Below are 16,954 nucleotides of genomic sequence, written 5' to 3'. Positions count from 1 at the left end.
TTGGGACACAGAAGGTGCTCTTTGGTAAAAGGGGTGAATTGGTCATCAAAAAGAAATGAGGACCAAGGCACTCTTCATATACTTGATTGAAATGCATTTATTTGTATGGCTTGTTCAATAGAAACAACGTTTTGAAAATCCGACGCGTTTCGGCTGCATGGCCTGAAATGCGTTGGATTATTTATTTTTGAGAGACCCTGTAGTCTCGCACTACGTCACTCCGTATTCTCGTTCAAGAATTTCAGAAAGGCTGGAGTTGAGGTTAGGGTTCTCTAATGCAGAATTGTTATTGGTTAATATAGAGTATTTTCTCTAATACAGTATTGTTATGGGTTAATATGGAATCTTCCCTCTAATACAGTATTGTTATGGGTTAATATTGAATATTTCCTCTAATAATGTATTGTTATGGGTTAATATAGAATCTTCCTTCTAATACAGTATTGTTATGGGTTAATATAGAATCTTCCTTCTAATACAGTATTGTTATGGGTTAATATAGAATCTTCCCTTTAATACAGTATTGTTATGAGTTAATATAGAATCTTCCCTTCAAACAGTATTGTTATGGGTTAATATAGAATCTTCCCTTTAATACAGTATTGTTATGGGTTAATATAGAATCTTCCCCTCATACAGTATTGTTATGGGTTAATATAGAATCTTACCTTTAATACAGTATTGTTATGGGTTAATATAGAATCTTCCCCTCATACAGTATTGTTATGGGTTAATATAGAATCTTACCTTTAATACAGTATTGTTATGGGTTAATATAGAATCTTCCCTTTAATACAGTATTGTTATGGGTTAATATAGAATCTTCCCTTCAAACAGTATTGTTATGGGTTAATATAGAATCTTCCTTCTAATACAGTATTGTTATGGGTTAATATAGAATCTTCCTTCTAATACAGTATTGTTATGGGTTAATATAGAATCTTCCTTCTAATACAGTATTGTTATGGGTTAATATAGAATCTTCCCTTCAAACAGTATTGTTATGGTTAATACAAAGTCTTCCCTTTAATACAGTATTGTTATGGGTTAATATAGAATCTTCCCTTCAAACAGTATTGTTATGGGTTAATATAGAATCTTCCCTTCAAACAGTATTGTTATGGGTTAATATAGAATCTTCCCTCTAATACAGTATTGTTATGGGTTAATATAGAATCTTCCCTCTAATACAGTATTGTTATGGGTTAATATAGAATCTTCCCTCTAATACAGTATTGTTATGGGTTAATATAGAATCTTCCCTCTAATACAGTATTGTTATTGTTTAAGGCCAGGCACAACTCTTTAATAGGGCAATTTTCTTCCCCTTAATCATATTACAACTTTTACCAGTTGAATGTGGACACAGAATACTTTTTTGCATTAACATTTTTCAGAAATATTTGATGAAAATAAAGCAAATTATGTGATTTCTCATTAAATATGCACCTATCTGCATTTCATGCATATCCACTTTTTGCAGATACTGGATGAAGTCAGCCTGGTTACATTTTGTTAAGACATTCCATGACCGAACTTATACATAGCAGATTGTGGACAAATACTTTTTTCATCTTTCTATCTGTAAAATACTAAAGAAAGGTACGTAAAATATTGGCCATATATCACAACCCCCCGAGGTGCGTTATTGCTATTATAAACTGGTTACCAACGTAATTAGAGCAGTAAAAATAAATGTTTTGTCATACCAGTGGTGTACGGTCTGATATACCACGGCTGTCAGCCAATCAATCATAAAAGGAAATAATGCCCGATCTAGATTGCCCTTCAAGCAAATCAGAAACGAGTAGTCCACAATGGCGTAGCATATATATATATAAAGTATATAGTTCCGCTCCATTGCACATCGTCCATTGTAAATTGTTTATACATCCGTATCATGGATAAAAGGTGATTCTGATTCCCTCTAAATACTGTACTTTTATTGTTTAGTATAGTATCTCCAAGACAGGGATGATCTAATGCTATCATTTAATACAGTTTCTTTACCTCTACGGCGAAGACGAGGAAGATGAAGATGAGGACGTAGACGAGGTTCCTGTTGGTGAAGATGTAACGCAGGTAGGTGTTCCACGACGTCGTGTCGAACACGTTCTCGCGCTCGTCTGCAAAGCATTGCTGCAAACAGACAAAAGATACGTGTCGAATGAAACACTCGAACCTAGCTGTTCTTAGTGTTTTGTCTTCAAATGTCTCGGTTCAAACACTGGTGCACTTTCGGTGACGTCCCCTGGGCTATTCCTTGACCCTAACCCTAAACTTAACCTTTACCCTATAACCTCCATGTGCTCATAAAGACCAGCAGTTACAGAGGAAAACATCCAACCTGCCTTGAACCCAACCAGCTCCCTTCACTGAACCTACCTCCATATCCTGCTCGTCCACATCCTCACTGATGTCATAGACACTGTCTTTGGACAGGCGTCGTGCGTAGATGTCCAACTCAGAGGCCAGCTCACACTGCGGCGTGATGGACAGCTTCTTCCTGAAGGACGTCTGGAGCTGCTCCCTCCTGCCCTCCCCCCGGGCATTGGTGATGAACTGCAGCACAGACTGGCGGCGCTGCCCGCTCAGGTGCTGCAGGCCATGATGGTACTGGTTCCCCCGCGGCAGCGACTCTTCAACCTACAATAGATAATAATATAACATATGCCATTTAGCGGATGCTTATTGGCAGACGCACCTCATTTAGCGGATGTCCCTGCAATCAAATCAATGTATCAGTCAGATGCACGGGACACAGCATCATAGTGTACACAGTGCAATGAAATGCTTAGTTGAAATGCGAGCTCTCCTCTCAAACAGTAGAAAAACAGCGTAATAAGAATACTTTGAGCCGGTTCCCCAGACTCAAACTAAGCGTAGTCCTGGACTAAAAAGTTTTTTTTAACAGAGATTCTCCATTGAAAGCATTGCTTTGTCCAGGACTAAGCTTAGTCTGTGTGCAAGAAACCTCCCCTCAGTCAAAGAAGATAAGTAGAGAAGCAGCCTCACCTGATCGTCCTCGGGCACCACTGAGAACTTCCTCTCTGACAGCTCTCGCACGGCATCCTCGATAGTGGTGGACCCGGGTGGAGGAGCCTGGGCTTTCTGGGGCCCCGCACCGATGAAGGAGAATTTACGGGCCGGCGCTAACGGATGAAGGATAATTGACTGTTTACGTTTTTCCACTGCTGTGAGACCGTCGCCCCCGGCAATGGTGATGGCTTGAGGACCATTGTTTGTACAGATGATTGGTGGCGGGGGCTGACGGAAGGACTGGTGGATGGGTTCGGGGCCACGGAAGACGGCAGATTCATCGATAGAGACGCGTCGGAGGGTCTCGGTGAGGATGGAGCTGCGGCGTTCGGCGTTGATGTTGTCGTAGGCCTCCAGACCCAGGAGCAGGGAGCTGAAGTCTGGTCTCTTGGCCTGCAGCTCGGAGAAGGAGCCGTAGAAGTAACACACTCCGTTGTGAAGCAGAAGGATCTTGTCCGCTCTCTTCAGGTGCTCCAGCTTACTAGTGACCACGATGCGAGTCTTGGAAGACATCAGATTACACAGACACCTGGCAGGAGAAAATACATGTATCCTTTGTTTAGTTTATCAAACTTTACTTTAGGCATTTCTGTTCAATCATGTGCTTGCCCTCATTTCTGGGTGGGAAGATGCTGATAACACAAACATCAGAAATTAGACCAAAGGTCATGAATGTCAGACAGGAAGTTACATTTTCACGAAAAGCCCTTTGATCGACCAAAATAACATCTCACCAACTATCCCAAGTTGTCACTAGGTCAAACACAACAAGAAAGACACAACCTTGACCTTAACCTTCTCTCCTCTCCTTAACCATTCACCCTGCTCATTCCACCCAGCCCAGACCAACCCTCCCCCATCCTCCAGGCCCCGGCCAATATGAAAGCCTCAGTGTTGAGTCACAGACAGACCTCTCAAAGATCTCTTTCTCAGTCACAATGTCCAGGTGGGTAAAAGGTGAATCCAGTAGGTAGAGGTCGGCGTCTTTATACACAGCTCTGTAATAGCACACACAAACACACAGAGAAACAAACACACAGAGAAACAAACACACGGAAACGTGAATGGAAAAAAGTAATAAATTAAATAGGCCTTTAAATGAGGAAGTTAAGTCCCTGTGGGATTCAACTCAGTTTAAGTGATACATTTACTATGACAATATAGCCAAACTGACAAATGTGTATTTTGTTAAGTGGGAGCAAACGGGCACCCAATACAATAAAACCAATAAATAATGAATATGTCGGAACATTGGAATATACAGTACCAGTGAAAAGTTTGGACACACCTACTCATTCAAGGGTTTTTCTTTATTTTCACTATTTTATACATTATAGAATAATAGTGAAGCTTTCAAAACTATGTAATAACACATCACATATAGTAACTTTGAAAAAGTGTTAAACAAATCAAAATATATTTTATATTTGAGATTCCTCAAAGTAGCCAGCCATTGCCTTGATGACAGCTGTGCACAATCTTGGCATTCTCTCAACCAGTTTGATGGGGTAGTCACCTGGAATGCATTCCAATTAAAATGTGTGCTTTCTTAAAAGTTAACTTGTAGAAGTGGCATCAAGGCAATGGGTGGCTACTTTTTAGAATCTCAAATATAAAATATATTTTGATTTATTTCACTTTTTTGGTTACTACATGATTCCATATGTGTTATTTCATAGTTTTGATGTATTCATTATTATTCTACAACATAGAAAATTGCAAAAATAAAGAAAACAGAAATAAAACAAATTAGATCATAGAACACCACAGTTACAGGAGCTGAACTAACAGTCAAATGAAGAAAAAAATAATAATATTGATTCGGTAGTAATCATCTTTTTCAAAAGGGCATTATGACCATTAGGATGCACTATCCATGCATACATTGTCCCATAACAGCAGTCTCGTGGGCAAAACAACACAAGATGCAATCAAATCCATTTTCTTTTGTCACATGCGCCGAATACAACAGTGAAATGCTTACTTACAAGCCCTTAATCAGCAATGTAGTGTTAAGAAAAATAAGTGTTAAGTAAAAAATATTGAACAAATAATTAAAGAGCAGCAGTAAAACAGTTGTGAGGCTATATACAGGGGGTACCGGTACAGAGTCAATCAATATGCGGGGGCGCCGGTTAAGGTAATTGAGGTAATATGTACATGTACTGTAGAGGGGTCAATGCAAATAGTCTTGTTAGCCATTTGTTTAGCTGTTCAGGAGTCTTATGGCTTGGGGGTAGAAGCCTGTTTAGAAGCCTCTTGGACCTAGACCTGGTGCTCCCATACCGCTTGCCATGCGGTAGCAGAGAGAACAGTCTATGACTAGGGTGGCTGGAGTCTTTGACTATTTTTAGGGCCTTCCTCTGACACCGCCTGGTATAGAGGTCCTGGATGGCAGGAAGCTTGGCCCCAGTTATGAACTACCCTCTGTAGTGCCTTGCGGTCAGAGGCCGAGCAGTTGCCATACCAGGCAGTGATGCAACCGAGGATAGGCCTGGCCAGTATCCTCGCCCTCTGACCTCCACTTAGGGTCACCCCTCCCTGCATAAGGATCGTCTACACCATGCTCTTGATGGTGTATAACCTTTTGAGGATCTGAGGACCCATGCCGAATCTTTTCAGTCTCCTGAGGAGGAATAGGCTTTGTCATGCCCTCTTCACGACTGTCTTGGTGTGTTTGGACCATGATAGTTTGTTGGTGATGTGGACACCAAGGATCGAGAAGCTCTCAACCTGCTCCACTACAGCCCTATCGATGAGAATTGGGGTGTGCTCGGTTCTCCTTTTCCTGTAGTCATGTCACATTCCATTGACATTTCCATTTTAGAAAGTACTGTAAATATCGGAATATACACGATCCATGTATACACATAACAGCAGTCTCAAGGGCAAAACAACACAAGATGCATTCTTCCTTCAAGAGTATTATGTCACATTCCACGGACATTTCCGTGCTATAGCATACCAAAGCCATAACACGAGTAAAGACTTTAATAAAATCAACCACAGCGGTCTGCCAAGTACCGTATGTTATATAATCTTCAGTGTTGAATGAGTGTTTCCACAGGTCGTACATGCTGAGAGACAGGTGTGTGTGTGTGTGTGCACCAGTACGTACCTGGCCAGGCCTATCCTCGCCCTCTGACCTCCACTTAGGGTCACCCCTCCCTCCATAAGGGGCGTCTTGTCTTTCTCCGGCAGCAAGGCCAGATCCTGAGGGGTGAGCAGGGGAGGGTTAGATAAATGTTTGAGACGTAGACATGCACACCCACACACAGAAACAGAAACATGAAAGGTAGGGGAATTGGAATGTCAAAGCAGTAGTAAATGTATCGGGGAAAACAAAGAGAAAAGTTCAGTGTTAGTAGACATAACAGACTGAAATGTCAGCTACAAAAATATAAACAAACAGTTTGTTTATGTCGTTTACTCCTGAAAAAAAAGGATGTTAAAATGGGCACTGACTCAGTTCAACATCCCCTAGTTTCAGTCAAGTGTTTAAATGTGAAGTAAAATAACCTGGGGCCTGGTTAAAAGATGATCTAAAGTACCATGTGACAGTTCTACAAATTAGTTTTGCAAATCCAATTATTTTTCATATTGGTATACAGCTGAAAAGCAATCAAATCACATGTACTTAAAGCTACAGTTAAGGCTTTCAGTACAGTAACTGAAAGACAGAAAGGTGGAATTTCAAAAGTCTAATTCCACCACATCAAACATACCAAACAAGATACACTGAAACATCGAAAGAGTATGGAAAACTTCACAAATGCCCACTAAAAAACAACTTGTCATTTAGAAAACATCGATATGAGTCAGAAACATGTACTCTATTGTCAAAATTGACTACAAAGGTTAAATAGGCTTTTTTGATCAAATATCGTTTTGTGAGACTTGTGGTCGTGACTGCATCGCAACGTAAGGTTGGGTTTGTTTCAAATCTGCCCACATGCCCACAGCAGGCAACGCACAAGTAATCATCGATTTGGAGTGCAGCTGCAAGCAACCCGATCATAATGCCTGTGGTAAATTTGGATTGACTATGGGACTAGTTAGGGATGATCAGTTAACACAATGTACATGGGACAATATGTTAAAATTTGTTAAACATATTATAATTTGTTAAAACATGTTAGAAATTGTTAAAACAAATTATAAATTGTAGAAATTCATATACACATATTGAAAACATTCAAGGAGAAAACTCAATGAACAAAATATTGTCTCATTGCTATTGTGTAATAATTTATTGATGGCTCCAAACTCGCCTCGGAGCGAGTCAAACCAACTTTGCCACTGTTGCACACCCGCCAGCTGAAGCTAATGGGAAAATCACAACCCGAAACCAAACTCACGTTTGAATTCAGTCATGGCCGCTAGCATTAATTTTCGTAATGAACCAAATCTAAAAACGAGGCCAAATCAGGAAGTGCAGTCGCCCTTTAATAGCTAGATGATTTCAAACACAAATGTCTGAAACATGTAAACCAACATGTGAAAGAATGAATTTAGTCATACATAAAACCTCCTACCTTTATAAACGCTACTTCTGCTATCCAAACGGAAGGCATTGGGAATTAAGTTCAGAGGTTGTTTAACAGGTCGTAAAACACAGCAAGTGGAGAAAAGGCACCGTGTCTCACACTGACAAAAAAAGCGTGGCTAGCGCTACAAGCAAACTATTCTCTCACCATAAACCTTGGTTCTGGGTGCTGCGATTACAAGCTAGCTAACTGTTAACGTGCAAAATGATTGGGGTTTACAAGAAACAGCCCACCCATGATCATTTTTTGGTCCTAGGAGAGATCGAAAAATAGACTGGAGCATGATCACACAGTCTGATACGTCTGGGAACACAGATGTCTTTCACAGGTGTCTCTTTATCCTCTCTGTCTCAGACCACGTATACCAGATTGCTTTTGTCATATTCTCTTTTGAGAGATGGAATATTCATGACCCCTCTGAAGTCACTCAGTTGTTGAGAGTTTGGATGCAGGTGAACATTACACAGTTACATAAGAGTTGAAAGGTCAGGTCAAAAGGTGCTCATTGGGAGCTGACAAAGGAGGGTTAAAAATAGGTGCATACAGTAGTGTTTGCTTCGAAACAGGCAACGACACACTTAGGCCTAGCACGTGGCACATCATCAGAGCTGTTCCGTAACGTCTTTTGTAACAGTCTTTTTCAACGCAGCGGTTTACTTCGCACTTATTGGGGGGCGGGCTGGCGCAGATTTCAAACAGTGCCTCAAGACGCCTCAGGTAACACACCATCCAAATGATCTGCGCCAAATCATCAATACCCCCCAGGGCATGAGCGGTGCCAGTGTGCCACTAATCATTTTCACGCCTTCTCTAAATGTAAAAAACAATAAATGCTACTGCATAGTAGCTCTGTTGCACAGTTTTCTGGTCAGGTCATGTACACAGAGATAGACAGAAACACAGATTGACAATGAATGCTCTACTCTAGTCTACATCCATGCTTGTGACTGAGCAAGCTGATATTCCGTCCCAATGACATAATGTGGGGTGTCTATGGCAACGGGCGTGTCAGGGACAGTAATCCAGAAATATGACATCTCAACTCCTCACAAAGGCTCCTGGGTAGACAGCCAGGTGGAGTCAAAAGGGAGAAAAAAGAGAACAGGGCTGGGAATGAGAGATGAGCAAGAGAACATGGGGAGGTAGAGAGAGTAGAAGAAAAAGAGGGGAGATTTTTTTTTTTTTAAATGAACGTGGACGGAAATAAAGCAAAGACAGAGGAAAGCAGAAGTAGAGAAACATCCACCACGACAACGTCAAAGACCATAGCTGAGACCAAAACAATTCTAACCAAGCTAACAGCCGACACACAATATGACAGAGCGACAGCATATTTCCCTCCATCCGTACCTCCTCCAGCTGACAGGCCTTGATGACAGAGGTGTAGCGGAACTCGTCGTAGGTCAGGCCAAACAGGATGTTGTCACGGATGGTTCCGGGCATGATCCAGGAGGTCTGGGAGGAGAAGGAGATACGCCCACTGTGTCTGATCTTCCCCTCCGACGGGACCAGCTCCCCCAGGATCATCATCAGCAGGGAACTCTGGGGTGGGGGGGCACAATATCCGAAACGTCGAGCACAATACATGTGATGGGGTAAAATTGTGTGTTGATTTTTTTGGGGAAGTAATTCCCAGCACCATAAAGGAGATAAGCTTGGTGGTGTGTGTTAATCCTGTTGTGAAGGGAAGAAATGTCAGAAAATCTCTGAACACTATGGAGTAAAAATATGCAGAAAGGGGAGAGATACCGTATATGTGCATCCCTAATCTATGTACAACATTACGCCCTGGAGAGAGTGGAATAATAATGTATTCTATGATATGCTATCCACTTCAGCTCACCAGTGGAAGGGATGGCGTGTAACTGTAGGTAGGGGGGCAGACACTCATCTCCAAACCTCGGACTGACTGCACTTTATAGCACCAGTAGAGGTGGAATTGAGGCATAGACACAAAGTGAGATATTTATAATATTAAGTCTTTTCACTTTGTCTCAACATGTAATATATCTCAATCACATGAGGCTGGTGGCACCTTAATCGGGGGGGGGAGAGGCTCCTGGTAATGGCTGGAGCGCAATAGGTGGAATTGTATCCGATACATCAAACACATGGTTTCTATGTGTTGAATGCCTCTCTATTTGCTCGGTTCCAGACATTGGCACCGTCATAGGGTGCCACCTTTACAACAACTCAGTTCATCGTATTTCTGCCCTGGTTGAGCTGCCCCGGTCAACTATAAGTGCTGTTATTGTGAAGTGGAAATGTCTAGGAGCAACAACGGCTCAGCTGCGAAGTGGTAGGACACACAAGCTCACAGAATGGGACCACTGAGTGCTGAAGCGCACAGTGCGTAAATATCGTCTGTCCTCGGTTTGCAACACCCACTACAGAGTCCAAAACTGCCTCTGGAAGCAACTTCAGCACAAGAACTGTTCGTTGGGAGCTTCATGAAATGGGTTTCCATGGTCGAGCAGCCGCACACAAGCCTAAGATCACCATGCACACTGCTACTTGCCCGAATGCATAGCGCCAACTGTAAGTTTGGTGGAGGAGGAATAATGGTCCGTGGCTGATTATCATGGTTCGGACTATGCCCCATAGTTCCAATAAAGAGAAATCTTAACTCTACAGTGTGCTTCAACTTTGAGACAAGAGTTTGGGGAAGGCCCTTTCCTGTTTCAGCATGACAATGCCCCAATGCACAAACCAAGGACCATACATAAATGGTTTGTCGAGATCGGTGTAGAAGAACTTGACTGGCCTGCACAGAACCCTGACCTCAACCCCATGTAACACTTTTAGGATGAATTGGAACGCCGACTGTGAACCAGGCCTAATCGCCCAACATCAGTGCCCGACCTTACTAATGCTCTTGTGGCTGAATGGAAGGAAGTTTACGCAGAAATGTTCCAGGATTTGCTGGAAAGCCTTCCCAGAAGAGTGGAGGCTGTTATTGCAGCAAAGAGGGGACCAACTCTATATTTATGCCCATGTCCTCCTGTGTCTCAATAATATTATTAAGACACAGTATGACCCATTGAGAAATGAGGAGCCCACACCCCATCCACCCCTGTCATTGTTCCCAGACAGCGAGTGGTCCAATACCTTTCCTGAGCCTGTGGATCCTTAGTAAAGGGAAACATATTGAAACACACTATGACATAGCGAGATATGAGAATCACGCTTCAGCTACATTACATCTAAAGTGCACACTCTGTTGTGATGTTCCACCTGCTACACGGAAACCAAAGCATTTTAATTCACAAGATAGAATGGACGTGCGTGCATCAGCACTCAGGAATTGAACCTCTGCGAATCTTGAGCTTTTGGACGCTGCCATTGGAGGCGACCAACTCAAGCAGTAGCTTTCGCCGACTTAAAAGTAAGCGTTCCCTCAATGGCTGATGGCCAATGGCAAAGCCGGACGCCCGATGGCTGTAGCGTAGCAGGGACGTTACAGGGACTGCAGTTGGCACATTTACAGAAATGTTGATTCATGTACATTGTTCCTGCCAATTCAAATAAACAGTGAGTGGTAGTGGTACCTTCCCAGAGCCGGTGGATCCAGCCACGGCCAGCATCTGTCCCTTCTCCAGGTACAGGCTGATGTTCTTGAGGACGGGTGTGACATACAGGTTTGTGAAGAACAACCCCGCGTCACCGTTAGGGTGGCCGTTAGCCTTGTTCTCCTGCTTAATTTTCTCAAAGAGCTCCCCAATACCCTGGAGAGGGGGAAGAGAGTAGGGTGTGAAAGAGAGACGGGGGTAGAGTTAGAGAGAGTGAGTGAGTGAGTGAGTGAGTGAGTGAGTGAGTGAGTGAGTGAGTGAGTGAGTGATATTACATTGAATTTTCTCTCATACAATATGACTAGACCAGCTTGTTTGAAAAAGTGAGCTCACATGCATACATTTCTGGCTGTAATAGGAATACTAATTGGGCATAAAATGGAAAACAGACTGGTGAGAAAATGCTATGATGAAGGCTTTACGCTGAAATGCGTCAGCCATCCGGCCCGAGAACATTTTCAATATTCTGGGAATCACTGAGAAATAGGAGACTATTGCCAGTATATTACTCAAATGTCATTATTGCCCCCTAATCCATCAGCTGTTGCTTATCTAAATTAGTGCACAGTGTCTGAACACAAATGATTTTCTGCCTACTTGGGATGGTCATAAAACGTATCCATAAAATGAAATACACTGCCTGTGACATTTCAAACTGATAATGTTACTCTGTGGTAATGAATTGCCTTTTTCCTAGATAGTAGTAGGATCATTCTCAGGAAGAATAGAATGCATACATACACCTGCACGCACGCACGCTCGCACGCACACACACGTACTTCATCCCAGGAGGCGGTCACATTCACCAACTCTATCTCAGTGGTGGTCAGGTTGTACTCCAATACTTTGTACTCCTCTTTGCAGAGGTACTCCTACAGGATAACAAAACAAGAACGTTATCTTGGCAACAACAAGTCAGGTCAATACACACACATTCACACACATGCACACACACACGTGCACACACACACGTGCACACACACACACGTGCACACACACACACACACACACACACACACACACACACACACACACACACACACACACACACACACACACACACACACACACACACACACACACACACACACACACACACACACACACACACACACACACACACACACACACCCTTATTCTGGGTATAAATATAAACAGTAGTGTAAGACGAACGCAAAGCATGTGTTGTCCGACTGTAGTGTCCTGTGCAGTATAAAGACTGAAGACCGAGAGGAATTACTGCTAAGATTGACACAACAACTGTACTGTGATGGCCTTTTTGGCTGAGGATGACATGTGTGTCTGTCTCTCTGTCTATTCCTTGATGTGCCTTTACGGCAAGGCGGTGTGAAGGGCATGTGTGTGTCTTGGGGTGCAGTTGGGCTGGGAAGGTTTTGGATTCCAGATGTTGGACTGAGAAGATGAGTCCAAATAATCATGTACTCAAATACTCATGTATGTGAACCCAGGTCTGGTGTGGGTATGCGGGTGTGTTTGTGTAAGCCAATTCTCGTGTCTTCTTTAGAAATGATGTCAACAAAATTAAAAATATAACGTAACTTACATAACCACCAGATGTAAATAAAAATAGCTCATTAACAAAACCAGAGTTATCATCAACCTATGTTAACAAGCACTCCTCTCCCCTCCACTTCCTCTTGACAAGTCTGTACATTCCACAGGCAAATGTACACTATATACAGTATCAATAACTATAACAGGTGCTCCTCCAACCCAACTCCATCTAACGTCTTCATTTAGTTTCCCCCCAATCCCAACCATTACAGCCCTCAACCAGACTTCACCCAAGCAAAATGCCCAATTTGACAATGACTCAAAGTTCCAGTGTACTGTACCACATCTAGATGAACCTTCAAATCCCATCCATCCTTCTCACCTCCCCCTGTCCTTCCCCCATTTCCCACTCCCTCATTTTCTCCCATACCCATGTACACGAATCCGCCTCACCTCTATCTTTGTGACCAGCGCCAGCGTGTCGTACCACATCTGTATGGAGCCGGGCAGCTGTCTGGTGAGGGTCATACGGAGCACCATGCAGTAGGAGGCAGTGGTGAAGATCCGCCTCAGGATAATGCCCTGTAGAGATCAGATTGAGATTGGACTTTATTAATCCCCATTGGGAGAATTCCATAGATTTCTAACCTCAATGTCAGAGTTTAACCTCAATGTCCAGCACAATGTCAAAGTTTAACCTCAATGTCCACCACAATGTCAGAGATTAACCTCAATGTTAAACTCTATTTCTATGTGTTTGGCCGAGTGTGGTTCCCAATCAGAGGCAGCTGTCTTTCATTGTCTCTGATTGGGGATCATACTTAGGCAGCCCTTTTTCCCTCCTTCAGTGTGGGATCTTGTCTTTGTTTGAGTGCATGTAGTTTGCACGACGAAGCTTTTCGTTCATGGTATTGTTTATTGTTTTTTCTTTCTTGGTGGAACATTTAAATAAAATAATGTACGCCTACCACGCTGCACCTTGGTCTCCTTCCGACGACAAACGTTACACCTGTAGTACATTCAATTGACGGGACATGATTTGGAAAGGCACACCTGTCTATATAAGGTCCCAAAGTTGACAGTGAATGTCAGAGCAAAACCCAAGCCATGAGGTAGAAGGAATTGTCCATGGTCACTGCGTGAGGCACAGATCCAGAGTACAAAAAAAATCTGTGGAGATGAGAGAACCTTCCATTCTTAAATGGAAAACCACTCTTCTGCAGCTGGTCCAGCAATCAATCAGGTGCCTTTACCTCTGTGGAGATGAACAGAATGAAAACCATCTCTGCAAAGTGGTGGTCAGATGGATGCCACTCCACAGTAGAAGGCACATGACAGCCTGCTTAGAGTTTGCCAAAAGGCACCTAAAGGATTCAGACCATGAGAAACAAGATTCTCTGGTCTGATGGAAACAAAATTGAACTCTTTGGCCTGAATGCCAAGTATCACGTCTGAAGGAAACCTGGCACCATCCCTTCGGTGAAGCACGGTGGTGGCCGCATTATGCTGTGGGGATGTTTTTCAGCGGCAGGGACTGGGAGACTAGTCAGGATCGAGGCAAAGAGGAACGGAGCAAAGTACAGAGAGATACTTTTAAAAAATTATTATTTACACCCATTATTATTTTACCCTTTTTCTCCCCAATTGGTAGTTAAAGCCTTGCCCCATCGCTGCATCTCCCGTACGGACTCGGGAGAGGCGAGATTCGAGAGCCATGCGTCCTGCGAAACACAACCCTTCCAAGCCTCTCTGTTTCTTGACATACTGCTCACTTAACCGGAAGCCAGCCGCACCAATGTGTCGGAGGAAACACCATACACCTGGCGACTGTGTCAGTGTGCATGCGCCCAGCCCGCCACAGGAGTTGCTAGAGTGTGATGGGACAAGGACATCCCGGGCCGGCCAAACCCCCCTCTAACTCGGACGGCGCTGGGCCAATTGTGCATCGCCTCTTGGGTCTCCCGGTCACAGTCAGGTATGTGACAGCTCGGGATTGAACCCAGATCTGTAGTGATGCCTCAAGCACTGTGATGCAGTGCTTTAGACCGCTGCGCCACTTGGGAAGCCCTACAGAGAGATCCTTGTTGAATACCTGCTCCAGAGCACTCAGGAACTCAGACTGGGGCGAAGGTTAACCTTCCAACAGGACAACGATCCTAAGCACATAGACAAGACAACGCAGGAGTGGCTTCGGGACAAGTCTCTGAATGTCCTTGAGTGGACGCTCCCCATCCAACCTGACTGAGCTTGAGAGTATCTGCAGAGATGAATGGGAGAAAATCCCCAAATGCAGGTGTGCCAAGCTTGTAGAGTCATACCCAAGAAGACTCAAGGCTGTAATCGATTAAAGCTGTAATCGCTGCCAAAGGCGCTTCAACAAAGTACTGAGTTAAAGGGTCTTTTGATTTATATATATTTTTTGCAAAATAAATATAAAACCAGTTTTTGCTTTGTCGTCATGGGCTATTGTGTGTAGGTTGATAATTTTTTAAAATCAATTTTAGAACAAGGCTTTAATCTAACAAAATGTGGGAATACTTTCCGAATGCAGTGTATGTGAAAATGGTGCACTTCCTTTATTAATCACCAAGTGGAAATTCATTGGTCGTACTTTGTCATAGTAAAAAACAAACAATACAAATACTCACCACATAAAAAACATCCCGAGTAAATTAAAAATGGATATAAATATACAAAGGCCAGTGGGAAAAGTACCTTGCTGAGGGCGTGTGGCACAATGGCTGACACGATGACCAGGATGGCAGAGAAGAAGTAGGAGGCGCTGTAGAAGTAACGCAGAGAACCAATCTTCCGCGTCAATGACATCTCATCCCTGTAAGAGGTAGGTGGGGGATTCATTTTATATAATACTTCCTATTACGTAACCTCTCTTACGTTTGTATTTTAAATCATTTTCTAATTCATTTGAATTATTCGGTTTTCTCATTGAAAAAACATAGTTTACTCCAAATTTGGACTAGACAAGGAAGCCAAGTTCACAAGACGCCTTGTCAAAGGTCTTGACGCAGAGGCGCCAATAGGTGGACAGACATCAACAGGGGAATCCAATTATGTATTTAGGCCCAATTCACCCAAATCAGACAGGGATTAAACATTGGCAATTGACTCAATGATTGACTAGACTACACAATGCAGGAGTGTTTCTCTGATTGGCTTTGTTTGTGAATGTCATGTGTCATGATCATAGACGGCAATTAATCCTCCCTTTGAGCTTCGGCTCATATTTAATGGAATTGAAGTGAAAATATCTTGATGGGAATCTTGTTTATTAATGAGAGTCACAGGTCATCTATCCCAGCTAACAGTTTTTGATTCCCAGAAGATCTCTGGTGGATGGGATAGTGTTCCTACCATGACCTTTCACCTCAGAGTATTAGAGTTAGAGAAGGGATGGGCAACTCCAGTCCTCAGGTGCCTGACTGGTGTCACACTTTTGCCCCAGCCCCAGTTAACACACATGACTCAAATAATGAATTAAACATGATCTTCAGTTTAGAATGAAATTGGTTTAATCAGCTGTGTTTGCTAGGGATGGTGAAAAGATGTGACACCACTCTGGTACCCGAGGACTGGAGTTGCCCATCCCTGTGTTAGAGTCAAAGCATGACCACTTTCCCCATAGTTCTCGGAATGTTACCAGCAAACAAAATGTGGGCTCAATGCATGCTAAAATATGGGTCCCGAGTAGGGTGCCAATATTGGGCCAATGCGCTTTTGCTCATCTGCTCAGTGAAATCTGCCTTACCAGTAATGTAGCAAAAAATGTATTGAGTTAATAAAGCCGCATATAAACATGGTCTTTTTTTGTTTTCTTGAATAAGGCAGCTACAAAATGTGTTTAAGCAGAAAATACAGAGTGTAGGGGTTGGTAAGCTTCTCTAGTTGCGTTGTGATTGGCTCAGTGTTCTGTCACTCTTGGGAATACTACGTCACTGCAAAATCTGAAGGGAGAGATTGCCATATCAAATTAAACACACTGTTTGTATTTGACCATTATTCCCAGTCACCTTGCCGTGGTTAAATGTGGTGGTTCACACTTTCAGTTTTGCACGAATGCTGCCATCTATGCACGGTTTCTGGTCTGGGTAGTTTTTAATAGTCACAGTGGGAACAACATCCCCTATACACCTCCTGATGAACTCAGTCACTATGTCCGTGTATACATCAATGTTATTCTCAGAGGCGACCCAGAACATATCCCAGTCGCGTGATCGAAACAATCTTGAAGCATTAATTCCGATTGGTCAGACCAGCGTTGAATAT

At 43.0% G+C, this 16,954-nt stretch overlaps 1 protein-coding gene across 1 annotated transcript in view; it reads right to left on the bottom strand.

The window, feature by feature from the left end:
- LOC118400975 (cystic fibrosis transmembrane conductance regulator) overlaps positions 1 to 16,954 on the bottom strand; it is a 44,931-nt gene that overhangs the window by 10,344 nt on the left and 17,633 nt on the right. The window contains exons 8-17 of the mRNA XM_035798038.2: positions 15,386 to 15,503; positions 13,124 to 13,252; positions 11,935 to 12,027; positions 11,135 to 11,311; positions 8,937 to 9,128; positions 6,158 to 6,252; positions 3,951 to 4,037; positions 3,016 to 3,568; positions 2,386 to 2,646; positions 2,011 to 2,139 (exon numbers count right to left, since the gene is read on the bottom strand). Coding sequence (XP_035653931.2) covers positions 2,011 to 2,139; positions 2,386 to 2,646; positions 3,016 to 3,568; positions 3,951 to 4,037; positions 6,158 to 6,252; positions 8,937 to 9,128; positions 11,135 to 11,311; positions 11,935 to 12,027; positions 13,124 to 13,252; positions 15,386 to 15,503 — 1,834 coding nt within the window. The remainder of the gene's footprint in view (positions 1 to 2,010; positions 2,140 to 2,385; positions 2,647 to 3,015; positions 3,569 to 3,950; positions 4,038 to 6,157; positions 6,253 to 8,936; positions 9,129 to 11,134; positions 11,312 to 11,934; positions 12,028 to 13,123; positions 13,253 to 15,385; positions 15,504 to 16,954) is intronic.

This window comes from Oncorhynchus keta, chromosome 22, assembly GCF_023373465.1.
Source record: "Oncorhynchus keta strain PuntledgeMale-10-30-2019 chromosome 22, Oket_V2, whole genome shotgun sequence".
In the NCBI taxonomy this organism is placed as follows: Eukaryota; Metazoa; Chordata; class Actinopteri; order Salmoniformes; family Salmonidae; genus Oncorhynchus; species Oncorhynchus keta.
The sequence above is the reverse complement of the archived record's forward strand: the minus strand, read 5'-3'. Positions and strand labels throughout refer to the sequence as shown.